This window comes from Dendrobates tinctorius, unplaced genomic scaffold (assembly GCF_039654945.1).
Source record: "Dendrobates tinctorius isolate UK_male_01 unplaced genomic scaffold, ASM3965494v1 ptg000147l, whole genome shotgun sequence".
Lineage (NCBI taxonomy): Eukaryota > Metazoa > Chordata > Amphibia > Anura > Dendrobatidae > Dendrobates > Dendrobates tinctorius.
The window spans coordinates 15,150,712-15,174,874 of NW_027361814.1; the positions used below are offsets into that span (position 1 = coordinate 15,150,712).

At 44.8% G+C, this 24,163-nt stretch overlaps 1 protein-coding gene across 1 annotated transcript in view; it reads left to right on the forward strand.

The window, feature by feature from the left end:
• The window catches only part of LOC141049745 (alpha-2-macroglobulin-like protein 1), a 257,127-nt gene that overhangs the window by 34,699 nt on the left and 198,265 nt on the right, over window positions 1–24,163 (forward strand). Inside the window, exon 7 of the mRNA XM_073546472.1 lies at window positions 16,442–16,526. Within this exon, the coding sequence (XP_073402573.1) occupies window positions 16,442–16,526 (85 nt within the window). The remainder of the gene's footprint in view (window positions 1–16,441; window positions 16,527–24,163) is intronic.

Below are 24,163 nucleotides of genomic sequence, written 5' to 3' on the forward strand. Positions count from 1 at the left end.
TTTTTTGCGCATGTAAATATCCGTACGACATCCGTATTGCATCCGTATGCAGAGATTTTCTCGCTGGCTTGCAAAATGGATATATAATGGAGCCAGGGCCGGCGTCAGCACCCGTCGCACCCGGGCAAATGCCGGGCCCTGGCGAGATTGGGGGCCCACTCACGCTGTTTGGGATACCATACATAGCTCCCAACCCCATCCTCGCCCTCCCCGAGGGATCCACGCAGCCCCTCATAGCCAGCAATGAGTCATCGCTACGGCTGTTCTCTAGTGTGCGGCACAGGACCTGTGATGAGGTCACAGGACCTGTGATGAGGTCACAGGAGGGGAGGAGTCAGGGGTCACATGATCAGGGGCCTCTGTGGCTGCAGGACTCTGCTGTGCTGGTTGTCATACTGCTGGATGAGGTCAAGTTTGTGTGGGGTCAGGAGGGGTTTACAGGGTGGATGTAGCAGAGCTGTGTGTGTATAAGGTGTACGTAGAGGAGCGCTTGTGTACAATGTGTACAGAGTGGAACCGTGTGTGTACGAGGTGTACCGGAGCGGAGCCGTGTGTACGAGGTGTACAGAGCGGAGCCATGTGTGTATGAGGTGTGCAGAGCGGAGCCCGGAGCCATGTGTGTACGAGGTGTACGGAGCAGAGCCATGTGTGTACAAGGTGTACGGAGTGGAGCTGTGTGTGTACGAGGTGTACGGTACGAAGCCATGTGTGTACGAGGTGTACAGAGTGGAGCCATGTGTGTACGAGGTGTACAGAGCAGAGTCATGTGTGTACGAGGTGTGCGGAGCGGAGCCGTGTGTGTACGAGGTGTACGGTGTGGAGCCCGGAGCCATGTGTGTACGAGGTGTACGGTGCAGAGCCGTGAGTGTACGTGGTGTACGGAGCGGAGCCGTGTGTGTATGAGGTGTGCTAAGCGGAGCCACATGTGTATGAGTTGTGTGGAGACGCATGTGTACGAGGTGTACGGAGCTGAGCCGGATGTGTATGTTGTGTACGAAGTAGAGCCGTCTGTGTATGAGGTGTATGGAATGGAGCCCTGTGTGTACGCAGCTGAGCCATGTGTTTATGGAGTGGAGCAGAGCCGGGTGTGTATGGGGTGTCTGATGAACTCCCTCTTCTGGTGAAGGAAGGTAGTGAAACTGATTACCAAAACCTGAGCAGATAGATGATGACTGGGTGGCTGGAACTGCCGACTGGATATAAGGCAACCGACGCCCTACTGCATCGCTGGTGATTTTCCTGCTGGATTCTTGGAGACCAGCCTGATTCCTGCTTCTCAAAGCTAAGTTTTTTTTTTGCTCTGCGTTTGTACACTTTAATTTTGTTTTTGTTTTGCTCAGTTTTTTGGAGTTCAGCCATCCCCGGCGGGGGGTGAGCTGAATTCCATTTTTGTCTCTGATCTTTTTATCTCTTGCTCTGTCTTCAGAATATACCTGAGTGCTGGTATAGTCTTTTGAAGTCTAGCGACTTCAGGGCCTGTTTTTCCTATCAGTTGGTTTGGTTTTTTTTAGGGTTTTTTGCGGATTGCAGACAGCAGCTTTCCTGTCATGTCCTATTTAGTTAGCTTGGGCCCCATCATTTGCTCAACCTATCTTTCTGTCTGTGTTAGTGTTTTCATCTTGCCTCACCGTCATTATATGTTGGGGGCTGCCTATTGCTTTGGGGTCTGCTCTGGGGCAGTTTAGTTTTCCCCTTTCTTTCTTTAGGCTATTTAGTTCTCTGGCCATGTTCGAGGGGTCTAGGGCACCGTAGGAACCCCCCACGGCTACTGCTAGTTGTGGTGATGGGTTCAGGGGTCTGCAATCCGATAGCTGCCAACCTCTCTGGTTTTTCTGGACTTAGCTAGTATTTTTGTTTTTCCTCCTTCGGTGACTCATCATAACAGAATCACCAGCCATACCGCGGATCCTAGGGTACTCAATAGCAGGAAAGAATTGTAAAAAAAAAAAGAAAAAAAAAAAAGGTGTCAGAATTTTTTTTGTGCATATTTTTTTTTCCTCTATATCTCTGAGGCCGTAGGGGGAATTTTTCTCTCAATGGAGATAAAGCAATTGTGTGATCGTGTGGAGCAGCTCGCTGCAGAAGTGCGGGGAATTTCCGCCTATCTTGCTCATTCACATGTTGCTGAACCAAAGATTCCTACTCCTGATGTGTATTTTGGGGATCGGTCTAAGTTTTTAAATTTCAAGAATTATTGTAAATTATTTTTTGCCTTGAAGCCTAACTCATCGGGGAGCCCCGCGCAGCAGGTTAAAATTGTCATCTCTTTGCTGCGCAGCGATCCCCAGGATTGGGCGTTTTCTTTGAAACCTGATGATCCTATTCTAAATAATGTGAATGCATTTTTTCAAGCTTTGGGGTTGTTGTATGATGAACCTAATGCTATTGATCAGGCTGAAAAGGCCCTGTTGGCCTTGAGCCAGGGTCGGGATTCTGCAGAGTTGTACTGTCAAAAATTCCGAAAGTGGGCGGTCCTTACTACCTGGAATGATGGTGCCTTGGCAGCCCTCTTTCGGAAGGGTTTGTCAGAAACCGTAAAAGATACTATGGTGGGATTTCCTGTTCCCTCTAGTCTTGATGATTCTATGTCATTAGCCATTCAGGTTGATCGGCGTTTGCGTGAACGCAAGACTGCACGAGAGGGGTTACCACCTGTTGAACCAATGTCTGAACCTATGCAATGTGATGGAGTTTCATCTAGGGCGCAACGTCAGGAGTTCAGAAGGCGTAATAAGTTGTGTTTTTTTTTTGTGGAGATGCCTCGCATGTTCTCTGTCTGCCCTAAACGAGAGAAACGTTGTGCACACACGTTTTCTGTGGATGGTGTTCAACCTAAGTTTCTTCTGACAATTACTCTGATCTGCTCCCTGTCCACATTTTCCGCCAAAGCTTTTGTGGATTCAGGAGCTGCTCTGAACCTGATGGACTTGGATTTTGCTAAACGTTGTGGATTTCCGATGACACCTCTGCGGACGCCTATCTCTTTGAGGGGTATTGATGCTACTCCTTTGGCGAAAAATAAACCTCAGTTTTGGACCCAGGTGGTAATGCGGGTCGCCCCAGACCATCAAGAAAATTGCAGATTTTTGGTGTTGCATAATTTGAATGATACCGTTGTTCTGGGGTTTCCCTGGTTGCAAATCAATAATCCAGTTTTTGGATTGGAAATCTGTGTCTGTGGTGAGTTGGGTTGTCGGTGTGCCCTTAGCGATGCTCCTGTTTTCTCCACCTCTCACCAGTCGCATGATGTTCCTGACTATTTGGCTGACTTTTATGATGTATTTAGTGAGAATGAGTCTGCGTCTTTGCCTCCTCATAGGAGTTATGACTGTGCAATTGAGCTGAGCCCGGGGTGTAAATTTCCCAAGGGTCGGCTTTTCAATTTATCTGTACCCGAGCACGAGGCTATGCAATCCTATATTAAGGAGTCGTTGGAGAAGTGTCATATTAGACCATCCTCTTCACCCTTAGGTGCTGGGTTTTTTTTCGTGGCTAAAAAGGATGGTTCATTAAGGCCTTGTATTGACTATCGTGCCCTCAACAAAATTACTGTTAGATATCAGTATCCGTTACCCCTGATTTCTGATCTATTCTCCAGAGTTAAAGGTGCATGCTGGTTTACCAAGCTTGACCTCAGCGGGGCGTATAATCTTATTCGCATTAAGCATGGGGATGAATGAAAGACGGCGTTTAATACTCCGGAGGGACATTTTGAGTACCTGGTGATGCCTTTTGGGCTCACTAATGTCCCTTCTGTCTTCCAGTGCTTCATGAACGATATATTCCGAGACTTTGTGGATAAATTTTTGATTATCTATCTGGATAATATTTTGATCTTCTCCAAGGATTGGGACTCTCATGTGGAACATGTTCGGACTGTGTTCCGGATTTTGAGGGAGAATTCCCTGTATGTCAAGGGATCGAATTGCCTTTTTGGGGTACAGAGAATTTCATTTTTGGATTTTATTTTCTCCGTCAACTATTGAAATGGACCCGGCCAAGGTGCAGGCCATTTATGATTGGGTTCAGCCCACTTCTTTGAAGGCCCTCCAGAAGTTTTTGGGTTTTGCTAATTTTTATCGGAAATTTATAGCTAATTTTTCTAGTATTGCCAATCCATTGAATGATTTGACTAAGAAGGGTGCTGATGTGCTGAATTGGTCTCCGGAGGCTGTTTCTTCCTTTCAGGAGTTGAAGCGAAGATTCACGTCTCCGGTTTTGTGGCAACCTGATGTCTCACTCCCGTTACAGTTAGAGGTGGACGCTTCTGAGATTGGTGCAGCAGCTGTTTTGTCCCAGAAAGATCCTGTAACATCTAAAATGGATCCCTGTGCTTTCTTTTCCCGAAAGTTCTCCCCATCTGAACATAACTATGATGTGGGGAGTCGGGAACTGTTAGCCATGAAATGGGCATTTGAGGAGTGGAGACATTGGTTGGAGGGAGCTAAGCACCAAGTCGTGGTCCTCACTGACCACAAGAATTTGATTTACCTGGAGTCGGCCAAACGCTTGAATCCTAGACAGGCTAGGTGGGCCTTGTTTTTCACACGTTTTGATTTTGTGGTCTCTTTCCTTCCGGGCACTAAGAATGTCAAGGCAGACGCCCTCTCTAGGAGTTTCCTTGCTGATTCTCCTGTTGTGACCAAGCCTGCTACCATCTTAGGCGAGGAGGTAGCTCTTTCTGCCATCTCGCCCGATTTGAGACGTGCTCTGGAAGGGTTTCAGGAGGACAAACCTGAGCGTTGTCCCAGTGGAAAGTTGTATGTTCCTGACCAGTGGAGGAAGAGAGTGATGTCTGAAGTTCATTGCTCTGCATTGGCTGGTCATCCAGGTATCTTTGGTACTAGAGATCTGGTGAGTCGGTCTTTTTGGTGGCCCGCCTTGTCTCGTGATGTCAGGAATTTTGTGCAGTCCGGTGGGACTTGCTCCCGGTCTAAACCTTGTTCTCGCTCTAGTGGGTTGTTGATGCCTTTGCCGGTGCCCAGGAGGCCATGGACCTATATTTCAATGGATTTTATCTTTGATATGCCTGTCTCTCAGAGAATGACTGTTATTTGGGTGATTTGTGATAGATTCTCTAAGATGGTCCATCTTGTACCACTCCCTAAGTTGCCATCTTCCTCTGAGTTGGTGCCCTTGTTTTTGCAACAGGTGGTTCGCTTGCATGGGATTCCTGAGAATATTGTATCTGACAGAGGAGTTCAGTTTGTGTCTAGATTTTGGAGGACTTTCTGTTCCAAGCTAGGAATTCAGTTGTCCTTCTCCTCTGCGTTTCATCCTCAGACTAATGGGCAGACGGAGAGAACAAACCAGACCTTAGAGTCGTATTTGAGATGTTTTATTTCCGCTGATCAGGATGATTGGGTTTCATTTTTGCCCTTGGCCGAATTTGCTTTAAATAATAGAGCTAGTTCTGCCACTTTGATGTCACCTTTTTTTTGTAACTTTGGGTTTCATCCTAGATTTTCTTCAGGGCAGATGGAGCCTTCTGCCTGCCCAGGTGTTGACACTGTGGTGGAGAGAATGCACCAGATCTGGTACCAAGTGGTGGATAAGTTGTCTCTCTCCCAGGGAAAGGCCCAGCGGTTTTCCAACCGGCATAGGACCGTTGGTCCCCAGTTTAAAGTGGGTGATATGGTTTGGTTGTCATCTAAAAATATCGCTATGAAGGTAGCTTCTCCTAAGTTTAAGCCTAGATTTATTGGACCTTACAAGATTTTGGAGATTATTAACCCGGTCTCTTTTCGGTTGGCTCTTCCTGTCACATTTAAGATTCATAATGAATCATAGAATCATAGAATCGTAGAGTTGGAAGGGACCTCCTGGGCCATCTGGTCCAACCCCCTGCTCAAAGCAGGATTCGCTAAATCATCCCAGTTAGATGTCTGTCCAGCCTCTGTTTGAAGACTTCCATTGAAGGAGAACTCACCACTTCTCATGGCAGCCTGTTCCACTCATTGATCACTCTAACTGTCAAAAAGTTTTTTCTAATATCTAATCTGTGTCTCCTCCCATTCAGCTTCATCCCATTGCTTCTAGTCTTTCCTTGTGCAAATGAGAATAAAGTTGATCCTTCTACAATGTGACAGCCCTTTAGATATTTGTAGACAGCTATTAAGTCTCCTCTCAGTCTTCTCTTTTGCAAACTAAACATTCCCAAATCCTGCAACCTTTCCTCATAAGACAGGGTTTGCAGACCGGTCACCATTCTGATCGCTCTTTTCTGAACTTGCTCCAGTTTGTTGATGTCTTTTTTAAAATGTGGTGCCCAAAATTGGACACAATATTCCAGATGAGGTCTGACCAAAGAGGAGTAGAGGGAAATAATGACTTCACGTGATCTAGACTGTATGCTTCTGTTAATACATCCTAGAATTGCATTTGCCTTTTTTGCTGCTGCATCACACTGTTGACTCATATTCAGTCTGTGATCTATTAGTATACCCAAGTCTTTTTCACATGTGCTGTCACTTAGCCCTATTCCTCCCATTCTATATATGCTTTTTTCATTTTTATTGCCCAGATGTAGTACTTTGCATTTCTCCCTGTTAAAAACCATTCTGTTAGTTGCTGCCCACTTCTCCAGTTTATTTAAATCTTTTTGAATCCTCGCTCTCTCTTCTCTAGTATTAGCTATCCCTCCTAGCTTTGTGTCATCAGCAAATTTAATCAGTTTACCCTCAATTCCTTCATCTAAATCGTTGATAAAGATGTTGAACAATACAGGGCCCAGGACAGAGCCCTGTGGTACCCCACTTGAGACATTCTTCCAACTGGATGTGCAGCCATTTACGACCACTCTTTGGGTCCGATCACTAAGCCAGTTATGAATCCACCTAACAGTTGCCTTGTCCATTCCATACTTAGTCATTTTTTCAATAAGGATTGTATGAGAGACTTTGTCAAATGCTTTGCTGAAGTCAAGATATACTATATCTACAGCATTTCCTTGATCCACCCAATCAGTAATACCGTCATAGAAGGAAATTAAATTAGTCTGACATGACTTATTAGTTACAAACCCATGCTGACTCTGTTTAATCACTTCATTCTTATCCAGGTATTGACATACATGTTGTTTAATAATTTGTTCAAAGATCTTTCCTGGTATAGAAGTCAGACTCACCGGCCTATAGTTGCCTGGGTCCACCTTCTTCCCCTTTTTGAAGATAGGAACAATATTTGCTCTTCTCCAGTCTTCTGGCACTTCTCCTGTTCTCCAAGAATTTTCAAAGATTATGGAGAGGGGTTCAAAAATTTCTTCTGCTATCTCCTTCAGTACTCTGGGGTGTAATTCATCTGGACCTGGAGACTTGAATACATTTAGGTTAGCTAAGTGTTTCCTCACTATCTTTCTGTTTATAGATATCCTGGATTCTTCTATTCCCTTAATAGGACAGTGAATAACAGTTGATGTTACATTTCCTTTCTGAGAGAAAACAGATGCAAAATAGGAATTTAAAAGTTCAGCTTTCTCAACATCCTGTCTTACCATTTCATCATTTTCATCCTGTAAAAATCCTATAGCATCTTTGACTTTTCTTTTACTTTTGACATATCCCCAAAATCCTTTATTATTGCTTTTGACATCTCTTGCAAGCCTCAATTCATTTTCAGCTTTAGATAATCTGATTTGTGCCTTGCAGGTTCTGCAGACAGCATTATATTCTTCTTTAGATATGCCTCCTTCTTTCCATTTTATAAACATTTTTTGCTTCCTTTTTAGCATGTGCTTAAGTTCTGTGTTCATCCATCCTGGTTTCCTTAAATGCTTCCTATTCTTCCCTCTTTTCGGAATTGTTAACAACTGTGCTTTGAGAATTTCATTTTTCAAGATTTCCCATCCTTCCTGGACATTTTTGTCTTTAAGGATATCCAGCCATTGGATCCCTCCAATTCTCTTTCTGAATCCCTTAAAATCTGCCTTTCTGAAATCTAACCTTGACGTCTCAGTCTTCACAGGTCTTCCGCCTCTAGTTATCCAAAATTCTAAAATAGCATGGTCGCTACCTCCTAGGGTCCCAGCCACTTTTACCTCCTCAACCATTTCCTCCCTGTTTATAAGGATTAGATCCAAGGTAGCAGTTCCCCTTGTTTTCTCCTTTACCTTTTGGAAGATAAAGTTGTCAGCAAGAGAGGATAAGAATTTCCTTGACCTGTTAGTTTTGCCTGAGAGAGATTCCCAACAAATGTCTGGATAGTTGAAATCTCCCATGACAACTATGTCATATTTTTTGGAGAACTTGGCCATTTGATGCATAAAGAGTTCATCCATATCTTCAGCTTGCACAGGCGGCCTGTAGTAAATGCCTACAATGGTGTCATTTCCATTGTTCTGTCCTTGTATTCTTACCCAAACAGTTTCCACAGAACTCCCAGTCTCTGAAGCTTCAATCTCTGTGCAGATATACGCATTTCTAACATACAATGCGACACCCCCTCCTCGTTTATCAAGTCTGTTTCTTGCAAATAAGTTGTATCCTTCTAGTCTTGTATTCCAATCATGTGTATTGTCCCACCAAGTTTCAGTGATTCCAATGACATCATATTTCTTTTCCTGTGTTAGTAGTTCCAATTCTCCTTGTTTGTTGCCCATGCTTTGTGCATTAGTATAGAAACATTTTAGTTTGTGATTGGTTACTCTTTCTCCAATATTTTTTTTAATTAGATTCTTTCGTCTTTGTTCTTCCTTTCCACTTCTAATAGCAGAGTTCTCAGTAGCATTTGTCAGGTGTATGGCTTTTTCTGGTCTTTTGCTTCCCTTCCCATGTTGTTCTAGTTTAAAGCTCTCCTTACAAGTGTAGCAAGGCGACTTCCAAATACCTGCTTTCCAGTCTTCGTAAGGTGCACCCCATCTCTAGCAAGTAGTCCATCGTATAAGTAGTTCACTCCGTGATCCAGAAATCCAAATCGTTGCTGACGGCACCATCGACGTAGCCAGTTGTTCACCTGCAGAATCTTATTCCACCTCCTTGTTCCATGGCCATCCACTGGGAGGATGGAAGAGAAGACCACCTGCGCTCCCAGTTCTTTCACTTTCTTGCCTAAGTCTTCAAAGTCTCTGCAGATGGTTTCCAGGTCGTTTCTTGTGGTGTCATTTGTCCCCACATGTAGTAGCAGGAATGGGTAGTCATCTGTAGGTCTGAAGAGTCCTGATATCCTGTCAGACACATCTTTAATGTGTTTCATAAGTCCTTGTTGAAGAGGTTTGTTGAACCAGTAGTTCCTGTGGTGGCACCTCCTGACCCTGTATTGGTTGAAGGTAACATGGAATAGGAGGTAGAGAAGATACTGGATTCCCGTCTGGCTAGACGGAGACTCCAGTATTTGATTAAGTGGAAGGGTTATGGTCAGGAGGATAATTCCTGGGTCTCTGCCTCTGAGATTCATGCCGAAAGATTGGTGCGTGCCTTTCATCGGGCTCACCCTGATCGCCCGGGTGGCATGGATGAGGGTTTGGTGACCCCTCCTCAAGGGGGAGGTACTGTTGTGAGTTCATTTTTCCCTTCACCGTTGAGGTCTGATGAACTCCCTCTTCTGGTGAAAGAAGGTAGTGAAACTGATTACCAAACACCTGAGCAGATAGATGATGACTGGGTGGCTGGACCTGCCGACTGGATATAAGGCAGCCGACGCCCTTCTGCCTCGCTGGTGATTTTCCTGCTGGATTCTTGGAGACCAGCCTGATTCCTGCTTCTCAAAGCTAAGTTTTTTTGCTCTGCGTTTGTACACTTTAGTTTTGGTTTTGTTTTGCTCAGTTTTTTGGAGCTCAGCCATCCCCGGCCGGGGGTGAGCTGAATTCCATTTTTGTCTCTGATCTTTTTATCTCTTGCTCTGTCTTCAGAATATACCTGAGTGCTGATATAGTCTTTTGAAGTCTAGCGACTTCAGGGCCTGTTTTTCCTATCAGTCGCTTTGGTCTTTTTTAGGGTTTTTTGCGGATTGCAGACAGCAGCTTTCCTGTCATGTCCTATTTAGTTAGCTTGGGCCCCATCATTTGCTCAACCTATCTTTCTATCTGTGTTAGTGTTTTCATCTTGCCTCACCGTCATTATATGTTGGGGGCTGCCTATTGCTTTGGGGTCTGCTCTGGGGCAGTTTAGTTTTCCCCTTTCTGTCTTCTGGCCATGTTCGAGGGGTCTAGGGCACCGTGGGAGCCCCCCACGGCTACTGCTAGTTGTGGTGATGGGTTCAGGGGTCTGCAATCCGATAGCTGCCAACATCTCTGGTTTTTCTGGACTTCGCTAGTATTTTTGTTTTTCTTCCTTCGGTGACTCATCATAACAATGTGAAGCCACGTGTGTACAATGTGTACGGAGCGGAGCCGTGTGTGTACAAGGCATACAAAGCGGAGCTGTCCGTGTTCGAGGTGTATGGTGGGGAGCATTCATACCTCCAACCATCCCGGATCCAGCGAGACAGTCCTGATTTTGAGAGAGACTGCCCCAGCCGTGAGCTTACTTTTCCCTCGGACACAGGAGTACACGGCGTAGCCCCAAGAAGCACTTTAAAACTAGCACGTGATGTTCTACTGGAAGTGACGTGCTGGAAGCTGACCAGAAATGAGGTAAGTACGGGAGGAGATTGTGATGGAACCATGGAGGCACTTCAGGGAATGCTTCAGATCCATCACCGAGTCCTCCTCTGACAGCGCGGACAGCGGGATTGCCTTGGAATTGGAGATGTGTGCGGATCATGATATGTCCTGCACGAGGAGGCTCAGGTGGGCACTACAATGGTAGCTGGGCTGCTATGGTATTTTTATAGAATCTTTATTTCTCTCTCTGTTTATTTCTCTTTCTCTGCTCTCTCTCTCTCTGCTCTTTCTCTCTAAAAAATTTTTTCTCTCTCTCCCTGTTCTTTTTTTCTGTCCACTCTTTCTTTCTCTCTCTGTTCTTTCTTTCTCCGTTCTTTCTTTCCCCTCTTTCTTTCTCTCTCCCCCTCTGTTCTTTTTTCCCCTCTTCCTTTCTTTCTGTCCTTTTTGCTGTCCACTCTTTCTTTCTCTCTGTTCTTTCTCTCTTTTTTCTTTCTCTTTGTTCTTTTTTTCCCTCTTTCTCTCACTGTTGTCTTTCTTTCCCCTCTTTCTTTCTCTTTCTCTGTTCTTTTCTTTCTTTCTCTTTCTAATCTTTCTTTCTTTCTTTCTTTCTTTCTCCGTTCTTCCTTTCTTTCTCTGTTCTTTCTTTCCCCTCTTTATTTCTCTCTTTCTCTCTGTTTTTCTTTCTCTCTTTCTGTTCTTTCTCTTTCTCTGTTCTTTCTTTCATACATATACTACTAATCAATAGCCTTGTTCACATGAATGTGTTTTGCCAAGTGTCCATGTGGCTCACATGCGTGTCCATGTGATCCACACAGAGACAAGTCCGTTTTTGGCTGGCACCATGGATGTCACACTGCATAAATCATGGTATGTGTTAAAGGGGGGGGGCACTGAGACTTTTTCGCCCGGGGCCCTCAAAAACCTGGAGCCGGCCCTGAATGGAGCCCAATGACAGGTTAAAACACAAATGAAATAATAGCTATAGACACATAGAATACTAGAATACATATATATATATATATATATATATATATATATACACACACACACGTCATTGAGACGCATATATTTACACTGCTCAAAAAAATACACTTAAACAACAGAATATAACTCCAAGTAAATCAAACTTCTGTGAAATCAAGCTGTCAATTTAGGCAGCAACAATGATTGACAATCAATTTCACTTGCTGTTGTGCAAATGGAATAGACAACGGATGGAAATTATTCCAATTATCAAGACACCCTCAATAGAAGAGTGGATATGCAGGTGGAGACCACAGACCACATCTCAGTATCAATGCTTTCTGGCTGATGTTTTGGTCACTTTTGAATATTGGTTGTGCTTTCACACTCATGGTAGCATAAGACGGACTTTACAACCCAGACAAGTGGCTCAGGTAGTGCAGCTCATCCAGGATTGTACATCAATGCGAGCTGTGGCAAGAAGGTTTGCTGTGTCTGTCAGCGTAGTGTCCAGTGGTTGGAGGTGCTGCCAGGAGACAGGCCAGTACACCAGGAGACGTGGAGGGGGCCATAGGAGGGCAACAACCCAGCAGCAGGACCGCTACCTCAGCCTTTGTGCAAGGAGGAACAGGAGGAGCACTGCCACAGCCCTGCAAAATGACCTCCAGCAGGCCACAAATGTGCATGTGTCTGCACAAATGATTAGAAACCGACTCCATGAGGATCGTCTGAGTGCCCGACGTCCACAGATGGGGGTTGTGCTCACAGCCCAACACCGTGTGGCCCTCCAAAGCAATGCCACCCCACACCATTACTGACCCACTGTGAAACCGGTCATGCTGAAGGATGTTGCAGGCAGTAGATCGCTCTCCATGGCGTCTCCAGACTCTGTCTGTCACATGTGCTCAGTGTCGAATTTGCCAATCCTGGTGTTCTGTGGCAAATGCCAAGTGTCCTGCACGGAGTTGGGCTGTGAGCACAACCACCATCTGTGAACGTTGGGCCCTCACCAATACTGAGGACATGGCCACAATTTGATATTCCTGAATGAACCATTTATTTAAAGGGGTTATTCAAATTTGATGGCCAATCCTTATGGCCTCCACAAACATTAGACTAACTTTGTTCAAACCCAATGATATCACTGGGATTAGATGATAGTCTTATGTGTATGGGTGCCTCCCAACTATCCACCATCAGGTGACATCAAGAACAGAAGGATCTGACACTTAGGATTTCCTGCGACCTATCATTTTTTCCAGGAGATAAACCACCAACATAGAATTCAGCAGAGTAAACCAAACTGCAAAAGCAATGTTAACAATGAAGAGGCTGCAAGACCACCATGAGCGGCTGTGGCTCCTCTTAAGTATATTAACACATTGCACTTTTGCAGAGTTTTATTTCTGCACCAAAAACCAGAGAGGTGGTAAGAAAAAAGACCCATGCAATACGCATGATTTTGTTGCGTGTTTGTTTTTACGTGCATTTTTGCAGCATCTTTACTTACGCTTTTCACCCACATGTTTTAATGAGTAAAAAGAGATGCAAAAACAATGAAAGAATCGACATGCCTGCATCTGGGCAAAAAAACGCAGCAGGGCTCAAAACACATGGAAAAAAAGGCAGCGTGTGCATGAGATTTCAGAAATCTCTTTGATTATGCTGGTACTATTTGCATATCACTGAGCAGAATCATAACTATGTGCTATATTAGTAAAAAACAATGAAATATGCGCCCTTACACGTGTGTGGTGCTCTGGGGTTGAACATACTGTTCTTTGGACGCGCCCTTTGTTTGTTTTTCTTTTTGCTCCTTGAAATACCGATGAAAATAGGACCCACCAATTAAACTGATATCTTAGCCTAAAACTGGTCATGCACATTAGAAAACTGTCAGCTGAACTATTGTTTGGTTAACAACTGTCCTTCCAAGCTCCCATATGCACAGGAACACTTGTTTTGGCCACTTGTGTTCCCTATGTGAAAGCTGCTGCCACATTCATATGGCAGTGACTTGTCTGTCTCCAAACAAGAGAAATTTCAGATGCTCAGTCCATATATTCCTGTACGACATCTGACAGTCAAGAGGCCCTCATGCACAAAAGATGATTGGCTGATCCAGCCAAAATCTCAATGGATTCTGCCAATTTTTGATAATGTGTATGAGGATTTTAAAAGTAAACTATGAATAAATTAGCCTGGATAACCCAATAAAGTTTCTAAAAAAATACAATGCGGCCAAAAATACAGTTCACAATAAGAAATATTTTGTACTACACTTTTTAAAATAAGCATTAAAAAGCAAATGTTGCACAAAGGTCTCGTGGATAAAAATAGGAACTGGCGCATTGTATAAAGGGTCAGCACATAAGTTTGAGGCATCAAGTATCGCACGGTCATTGTATTGCGCATGGCCCCACCTAATCATCACAATTTTTATATTGCCTAGTAACAATGGCATTTCCAATATATTACAAATCATACAAAAAGAAAAAGGAAACTATATGCCATAAAATCAATAATGTTTTATTATAAATCATTAAAAATGCACTGCAATACAATGCGGTATATGTGTGAGCAAAGAAATGCAAAAAACGACAAAAAAGGCCTATAGACCAGGTGCAAACAAAGGCTCAAGGATAAGAGTAATACATAAAGGTACAAATCCTACAATGAATTCATCACAGAAAGCCAGTATAAGCCCTGATCGTATGATAATGACAAAGTGTATAAAGCATACAGCAAAAAAGGATAAAAATCCAAATAGCAAAAAGATAGATAGAGATATATATATATATATATATACCAGATCAAAAATGTAATGCAATAAGTAAGTATGCTATAGAGTAAAGCGTAGTGCAGTCATAAAGGGATACAAACTATTTGCACAAAGTGTTATAGCATAAAGTAAACCAGAGTTGGAAAGGAAGAGGTTAAGAGTTGCTGCTGCTAAGGCAAATACTGTACCTGGATGGCCGTGGCAATACCATGGCAAGTAGTAATAACCGTCAGGAAATCTGCTCCCAACCACCAAGTGCTGTGACTCCCATCCCTTCCTGCATCTCCCCTGGCTCACTTTCCACATTTGATCCCATCACAGAAGAAGAAGTCTCCAGACTCCTCTCTTCTTCTCGTCCAACTACATGCACTACAGACCCCATTCCCTCACATCTCCTCCATTCTCTCTCTTCAGTCGTCACAACCCACCTAACTACAATCTTTTCCCATCCTCCTTCAAAAACATCGTTACTCCATTACTAAAGAAACCCGCTCTCGACCCATCCTGCACAAACTACAAACCAGTCTCCAATCTCCCCTTTATCTCTAAACTTTTGGAGCGCCTAGATTACTCCCGCCTTAGCCGTTACCTCTCCACTCACTCCCTTCTAGACCCTTCACAGTCCGGCTTCCACCCCCTACATTCGACTGAAACTGCACTCATCAAAGTGATCAATGACCTTCTAACAGCAAAACGTAACGATGACCACTGTCTGCTAATTCTTCTTGACCTATCTGCAGCTTTCGACACTGTTGACCACCATCTCCTACTCTCTAGGCTCCAGTCCCGCTCCTTCAGTGTTTTGTTCTCTGGCTCCACATCATCTCCTCTTCCTCTTGCTGTCGGGGTACCTCAGGACTCAGTCCTTGGTCCCCTTCTTTTCTCTCTACACGGCCCCAATTGGACAGACCATCAGCAGATTTGGCTTTCAGCACCATCTTTATGCTGATGACACACAACTACATTATATACGTCTTCCCCCGACCTTACTCCCGCTGTACTACAGAACGCCAGTGACTGTCTGTCCGCAGTCTGAAACTCAACCTCTCCAAAACTAAACTTCTTCTGCTCCCGCCATTTACTAACCTCCCTAAATCTGACATTTCCCTCTCCGTGGGTGGTACCACAATAACACCCCGGCAGCAGGCGCACTGTCTGGGTGTTTTGTTTGACACCAATCTCTCCTTCACATCCCATATTCAATCTCTTGCTCGCTCTTGCCACTTACACCTAAAGAACATCTCTAGAATCCGCCCTTTTTTCACCATGGAAACCACAAAAACCCTCACTGTAGCATTGATCCAGTCCCGCCTGGAATACTGCAATGCTCTATTAATTGGCCTCCCCGTCACTCGACTATCCCCTCTCCAGCCCATACTTAATGCAGCAGCCAGAGTCATCTATCTGACTAATCGGTATTCGGACATGTCCGCTCTTCACCAGTCCTTACATTGGCTGCCCATTCATTATAGGATCCAATTCAAAGTATTTGTTCTCACACACAAAGCTCTCCACAGTGCAGCACCCCCCTACATCTCCTCCCTCATTTCTGTCCATCGGCCTAACCGACCACTGTACTCTGCAAATGATTTTTGACTAACCTCTGCACTAATCCGTACATCCCACTCCCAACTCCAAGACTACTCCCATGCTGCGCCTATCCTCTGGAATGCTCTACCCCAAGAAATCAGGACTATCCACAATTTGCTTAGTTTCAGGCGCTCCCTCAAAACACATTTGTTCAGAGTGGCCTATCACGTTCACTAATCAAAGTCATTCTATGTGTAAGTGTGCGTGTGTAGCCCATTCACTATCTCCATCCCTCACTCCCTCAAGATGGCTTGACCTTCATTGTAAATACAGCATTGTAAATACACACCTGTACTTTGTATCTCCCTAACCTCATTGTAGATTGTAAGTTCTCACGAGCAGGGTGATCTTATTTTGCTTTAATTATTGTATTCTTAACGTTGTTATTTATGACTTGTGTTCTGAAACTTTTAAACTGGAAAGCACTGCGGAATATGTTGGCGCTATATAAATGAAGATTATTATTATTATTATAACTCAGGTATTAATAATGACGTACTGCCTTGATCAAAAAATGCTATTAAACAATAGTCAGAATTTGTAATAAATGACATTTCTATTCCATTTAGCTACAAAGAGATTTGAGTTAAATATCAGTGCGCCATCCGACGTTGCCACCACAGACAAATCTTTTCATCTGGAAATTTGCGGCAGGTAAGAAGCCCAATAATGTTACTGTATGACTCCCAAACCCCATACTTACAATATGGTCACTACTTTAATAAACGTAGCAGTTCCAGCAATGAAAGCATTAATATATAGAGTCAGCCAGAACAAATGGATAATTTTTAGATCATAGATTAATTATTTTTTGTGAAATCATGAAACTCATTGGACTATCTTGGGCGTGCTCATAAATTAAGTTTGAGTCTCAGCATCTGCATGATTTGCGGCTGCTAGACAGCCTGAATACTTTACATGTGGGGATTTCCTAACAAACAGGCAATCCCCACATGTATTCAGGCTGTCTAGCAGCCGCAAATCATGCAGCTGCAGGGATTCAAACTTAATTTACGAGCATGACCAAGATACTCGGAGAACATCCGAGCATGCTCGGAAAACTCGAATAACGAGCACACTCATCACTACTTCCTACTAAATATCGTGTCAGAATGATTGCATAATACTAATATTACAATGAACTTTTTACAGAGTCCAGCTAAGGAGTGAGAGAGCTCATGAATCCAAGTTTATTCAGTTTCCAAAACCCCAGACTGACTAACAGTACTGCGCAGTTTGAGATCTTAGCAGTAGCAGGAAGTAAGGACTCAGAGGAGCTGTCAATCAGCCTAAGGCTAAGTTCACATTAGCCTTTGGGGGTGCTGCTGAGGGCTGCGTTCTTCCTCCATTAAGCCCCGCCTACTTCTGCATACTTCTGCATGTGTCCTGCTTACCTATCTTTAACATTGGGAACGCAGGATGTATGCGGATGTATGCAGATGCGTCATTTTGATGCTTCCGCTGACCGCACGGGAACGCAACATTTTGAGGAGGAAGTGTCCCCTGTCTGACATTCCTGAGTTAGGGGTGACCAGTGAGAATTTTGGGATTGCCCAACATAGGGACGCAACTCTGAAAGAAGCCTTCAACAATGTCACTGTCATTAATGAGGTTGCACAGGAGCCGGGGGTTGACACAAGGTTTCCTTATTTTATGATGAGTGGGGAGTTGTTGTACAGGTCACGAAAATAAGGGAGGAGTTGGTGGAGCAGTTAATAGTGCTGGGGCCCTATAGACGGAAGGTAATGGACATGGCCCACTTACACATCTTGGGGGGACATCTGGGAGTGGAATAAACACAGGATAGGATTGTGCAGAGGTTCTATTGGCCTGGGTGTCACACGCTACCCTGAGGCAATTCCCCTGAGAATCTACTCCGCGAAGAGTATAGCCCGTGAATTTGTCCATGTGTTTTCCTAGACAGGTTTGCCAAAGGAGATCCTGACCGACCAGGGAACACTTTTTATTAGTAAGGTGATGAGGGTGTTATGCAAGGTCCTGCAAATCTCCGAGCTGAGGACTTTAGTCTACCATCCTCACACAGATGGCTTTGTCGAGAGATTTAACAAACATTGAAGAGCATGCTGCGGAAAGCCATACAGAAAGACTGTAGAGACTGGCACTGTCTTTTACCGTATCTGCTGTTCTCCATCCATAAGGTTCCACAGGCCTCTACGGAGTTCTCACCCTTCAAAATTTTGTATGGCCGACATCGGCGAGATCTCGTGTATATTGCCAAGGAGACCTGTGAAGCCAAAGTCACGCCCCAGAGAAGCGTCATTGAGCACATGGCGCTTGATGCAGCAGAGGATTGCGAAGGTGATGCCCATAGTGAAAGAACACACCTCCTCCAAGCACAAGAAGCTCAGGCCAAGGTCTACAATTGGTCAGCCAGAGTGAGGCAATTCCATCTGGGAGAACGAGTTCTTGTGGTAATTCCTGCGGTGGAGAGCAAGTTCTTGGCCAAATAGAAAGGGCTGTATGAGGTGGTGGAAAAGCTTGGTGATGTAAATTGTAAGATTCATCAAGCAGGAAGACAGAAACCATATCAGGTCTACTATGTGAACCTCATCAAGCCATGGAAAGAAAGAGAGTCGGCTGAAACTTCATGCTTACTGGGCAACCCAGAAGGCGAAGTTGGAGCTGTTGCCATAGCGGAGATGCTGTTGAAGGCCCAGAAACAGCAGTGCCGGGAGTTACTCCAGAACAACAGGGACCTGTTCTTGGAATTGCCCAGGTGCAAGAATGTTGTAGAACACAAAGTTCTGACGGAGCCACATGTGTGCATAAACGTCAAACCTTATCAGATTCCGGAGGCCCGTCGAGAAGTTATCTCCAAGGATGTGGAGCACATGTTTAAACCCGGGGTCACTGAGGAGTCCAAGAGCAGTTGGTCGAGCTCGATAGTCCTGGTCCCAAAGCCTGATGGGGAATGGAGGTTCTGCAACGACTATCGCAAGTTGAATGAGGTCTCCAAGTACAACGCATATCCCATGCCATGCGTTGATGAACTAATCGAGAGACTTGGGACGCAAGGTACCTAACCACCTTGGATCTGGCGAAGGGATATTGGCAGATCCCCATGGCACAGGAAGCCAAGGAGAAGACTGCGTTTTCTACACAGAATGGATGTTTCCAGTATGTCCGGATGCTGTTTGGACTGCAGGGGGCTCCAGCGACCTTCCAGAGAGCTATGGACAGAATCCTTGCACCCCATAAGCAATACACCACTGCATACCTGGACAATATTGTTATCTTTAACCCGGACTGAGAGTCATCTAGAAAAGGTCCAAGTGGTGTTTGAGGTGGGGTTTCAATAAACCCAAAGAAGTGTGCCTTGGGGAAAGAAGAAGCCAAGTACCTAGGTTAAGTAGTGGGTCGAGGCAAGATCAAACCCCAAATCAATAAAGTGGAAGCAATTCAAACATGGCTGAGACTGCTGACCAAGAAGCAAGTTAGAGCCTTCCTGGGAATCGTGGGATACTACAGGAGGTTCATCCCGAACTTCGCCATGATTGCCGCACCCCAGACTGATCTCCTTAATTGTACGAAATCAGTAATGGTTACATGGTCTGAAGAGGCAGAGACGGCTTTTCATCAAATGAAAGGGTCTCTATGTAATCAACCGATTCTGGTGGTCCCTGACTTTAGGAAATCATTTATACTCCAAACAGATGCCTCACATGTCAGTTTAGTAACAGTCCTTTCCCAGGAGATACAAGGGGAGGAGCACCCTATTCTCTACCTGAGTAGGAAGCTGTCCTCATGTGAGCAGAATTATTCAGTCGTGGAGAAAGAGTGCTTGGCCATAAAGTAGGCTGTTGACACATTACAGTAGTATCTGGTAGGACGTAAATTTAGATTGGTATCCGACCATGCCCCACTCAGATGAATGAGGAAAACAAAGTGTAAAAATGCTAGGGTCACCTGCTGGTTCTTAGCCCTGCAAGACTTCAACTTCCATGGGGAACATAGCGCAGGGAAGCTGTATGGTAATGCCAATGCCCTGTCAAGAATCCCTTGTCTGCTAGTGCCAAGCCCCACAGCTTTAGGCAGAAGGGGAGATATGTAAGGAGGCTAATGGCCACGTAATTGATGAGAGATGATTGGGTCTGGCTACTCACATTCCTCACCTCTGGGTGTAGTTACAGCCTATATAATGGAGGATGTTGTTTGGCACATGGGCTGTGTGTTGGGAGGGAGAAGGCCTCCTGTGCATGTGGCTACAGACTGAGCCTGAGTGCTGCACATTACCCCAGCCTGTGTGCCCACAGGCATGGCAGAGCAGAGTCCTTCCTGCTATAGACTTATATGTTTATTGTTTTTGCCCGATGTAAATGCTGTTCACTTTTGTTTGTGCTTCTGGGTTTATGAAGCAAGAAACCCATATGAAGTTTTAAAGGAACGTGCCTCTTGTTGTCCTGTTGCACCCGAGTGAGTACAACCCCTCACTATATATATGTGTGTGTGTGTGTGTGTGTGTGTGTGTGTGTGTGTGTGTGTGTGTGTATGTATGTATGTATGTATGTATGTATGTATATATATATATATATATATATATATATATATATAGTGAGATGCATACTAAATGCTGTGAGGGGTTAATCGGCCATGTTAAGGTTAAGGGCCAGGTTTTGGCGAACAGTGAAAAGTGGGTGAGAGGCTGTTCACCAGCCCATTGTGCTCCTCCCATCATCTAACTGCTCTAATCTCTCACTTACATAGTCTCTTAGCGTTATGGTTAGTGGATCACAATAAATAAAATAAACAATAAAGTGCAATCGCAACCCGGGGTCCACCGTGTAGAGATGATAATCTGGTGTCAGTGGGTAATTAATGGCAGAACAGTGCAGCGAGCGATCACAAAGAACACACGGGGTTAAACGTCACCCTGTGTGGACTGAGTGCAGATTACCCACTCTGATAACATCTTAGAGGGGTGAGCACAGAAATAGAGCTGCATCTAAACAGACCAGTGAAGCTTGGCGCAAAGTTTAGAGGAATGGAGCTAGAGACGAACCCCTGTTAACTTCACAGAGAATGTAACCCGCTCACGAGTGTAAGCTGCTGTAATCCCACATAATCAGCAAGTGCACACAAAGAACTCCTCTCTGGTGGTGCCGGAATTCCTAATGGTTCTAATGCCAGCCCTGTATCCACATGAGCAAAGTTCTCTCCGGATAAGCCGGAATTCCTAGCAGCGTAAAGCCGGCCCTGAACACGCTGATAAGGATCACACAGATTCTGTGTTCACACAGACACATGAAACATGAATAATACTAGCACACGGGTGTGTGCATCTGAGGCCTTTTAATACTCTTGTCCAATCAGACAGGACCTTGCTCATGGACGAATCCGGAACTGCCACAGGACCTGATCAGCTGATGACCGACCACCAATGAGAGGTCGCCATCTCACGAGCATGCTCAGTAGGGTGATTCCTGGACTTAGCCCCAGGAAACATCTATTCGCCACTGCCTATGGCTAGTTACTATAGCTGTAGCTGGAGAGCTAGCAGTAACTAAATGAACAGCATGAGATTGAGCACGACACAGACTGACATCTTTGCTGAGCAGGCTCCACTGCAATCAAAGAAGAATGGGAGACCACAGCCGCAGAAGCAGACGAGGCTTGGGATCTACCCTGTGCAGTGTGAGAATCCCAGCGCCTGAGACTTAATGCCATTACCCATTATATAGGTCCCATTTGACTGAATTACCTTGGATCTTGTCGGGTTCCTAGTTAAGTCCACCAGAGGGCACCAATATATCTGGTGCTTATGGACTGTGCAACACAGTACTAGGAGGTGGTACCACTGAGAAACTCCTCTGCCTGCAGTATAGCATGAGAGCTAGTCCATATTTTTTCACAGATAGACCTGCCAACGAAGATTCTGACAGACCAAGGAACTCTTTTTATGTCCAGAGTGATAAGGGAGTTGTGTAAGGCTGTCCAGATTACACATCTCAGGACATTGGTGTACCATCTCTATATAGACTGCCTGGTGTAGAGGCTCAACAAATCCTTGAACTCCACGCTCAAGTAGGTTGTGGAGAAGGATGACCGAGACTGGGATTGCCTACTCCCGTTTTTTCTGTTTTCTATTAGGGACATGCCACACTCCACAGGGGTTTTCACCGTTCAAGCCATTGTATGACTGGCACTCTCGGGGACTTCTGAATATTGCAAAGGAGACATGGGAAACAGAGGTTACACCGCACCGGAGCACCATCGAGCATGTTGCCCAGATGCAGGAAAGGATTGCGATGGTGATGCCGATTGTGAGAGAGAGCCTCCTTCAGGCACAAGAGGCCAAGGCAAGAGTCTATAATTGGTTGGCATGGCTGAGATGGTTTAGCCCTGAAGATCGGATGTTAATGCTAATTTCCACTGTCTAAAGTAAATTTTTAGCAAGTGGCAGAGGCCATATGAAGTGGTTGAAAAGCTTGGTGACATCCACTATAAGGTCCACCAGCCAGGGAGAAGAAAACCCTACAAGATGTACCACGTCAACCTGCTTAAGCCATGGCAAGACAGGGTCCCGTTTGAAACTACATGCCTGGAAGCCAGAGTTGAGGAGCTCACAGTGGTAGAGACCCTGTCACCAGCCCAGAAACAACAGTGCCCAGAACTGCTTCAGCAGAACCGATACCTGTTTTCAGAGTTGCCGAGATATATGTAGGTCGTCGAAGACGAAATCTTGATGGAACTGCATGTGCTGGTAATCCTAGAGCCTTATTGAATTCCCAAAGCCCACTGTGAGGTGATTTTTAGGGAGGTGAACAGAATGTTGAGCCTGTGTGTTATTGAGGAGTCAAAGAGCAGCTGGTCCATTCCCATTGTCCATGTGATGAAGCCCAATGGAGAATAGCGCTTTTGTTTTGATTATAGGAAGCAGAACGAGGTGTCCAAGTTCGATGCATATTCAATGCCTCGGATCGATGAACTGATTCAGAGGCTTGGGTCAGCCAGATACATCACAACCCATAGCCAAACAAAAGGGTACTGGCAAATTCTCCTGTCCCTAAGTGACAGGGAGAAGATGGCCTTCTATACACCTGAGTGTTGCTTCCAATACACCAGAATAAATTTCAGGCTGCAGGGAACCCCAGCCACTTTCCAGAGGGCCATGAACTGGATCCTAGCCCCTTACAAGAAGTAAGCCGCAACTTGCCTGGATGATGTTGTGATCTTCAGCCCGGATTGGTGAAATTATCTGCAAAAGGCCCAGGCAGTACTGGATGGGCTGAGGAAAGCAAGGTTTACCACAAACCCCAAAAAGTGCGCTATGTTGAAGGAACTCGCCAATTACTTAGGCTATAACGTTGGGAGAGGTGAAATAAAGCCGCAAGTGAACGAAGTAGAGGCAATCCAAAATTGGCCACAACCAGTCTTCAAGAAACAAGTAAGGGTGTTTCTGGGAATTGTGGAATACTATAGGCGGTTAATTCTGAATTTCGCCATGACAGTCGCACCCCTAACCGACTTTAAGGGCATAAAGACGTTGATGGCCAAGTGGTCTTTCAAAGTTGAGACAGCAATCCAAGAGTTGAAGCTCACTCTATGTAAACAGCCAGTCTTGGTCACATCTGACTTCAGTAAGGAGTTTGTGGTCCAGACAGACACCTCAGAAGTTGGATTGGGAGCCATGTTGTTGAGAAATAAATGGTGAGGAACATTCACTCCTATATCTAAGTAGGAAACTCTTCTCTTGTGAAAAGAATTATGCTATAGGCAAAAAAGAATGCTCCTGTTTCCACATACAGCTTAGAAGGATTCAGCTAGTCAGTTTTTAATCAAGTAATGTCATAGACCTAAAAGAAATCAGAAAAAATAGCTGGGTAGAAAGGCAAAATGAGCAATTATAAGTACAGAGTGCTGTATAATATGGTTTCTGCAATATATTAAAATAAACACTTTGATAGGAGTGCTTCTTTATATGTTAAATAACTTCCTTTTTATGGCTATATACACACATGAGAAAAGCTACACTGTTTTTAATTCTAATTACATTTAATGGTATAGCAACAAAAACAAGACTCAAATGAACAAGCAGTGAGTGAAAAATTAGGTACACCCTTACTGCTTAAATAGGAATCATGTGAGTACCAAATCCATCTGCGTACCAGAATTCTTACGAGTGGGAGTAGGAGGGGCCCTACTGGTCTCTCTTACTGACTGAGGGGCCTTATAGCCGATGCGTACACTCCTGCCTTCAAGTGCCACCCTTAACCTTTGGGCCCCAGTGCACCTGCACTGACTGTAGTGGTGATAGGTCCGCCCCTGGGTTA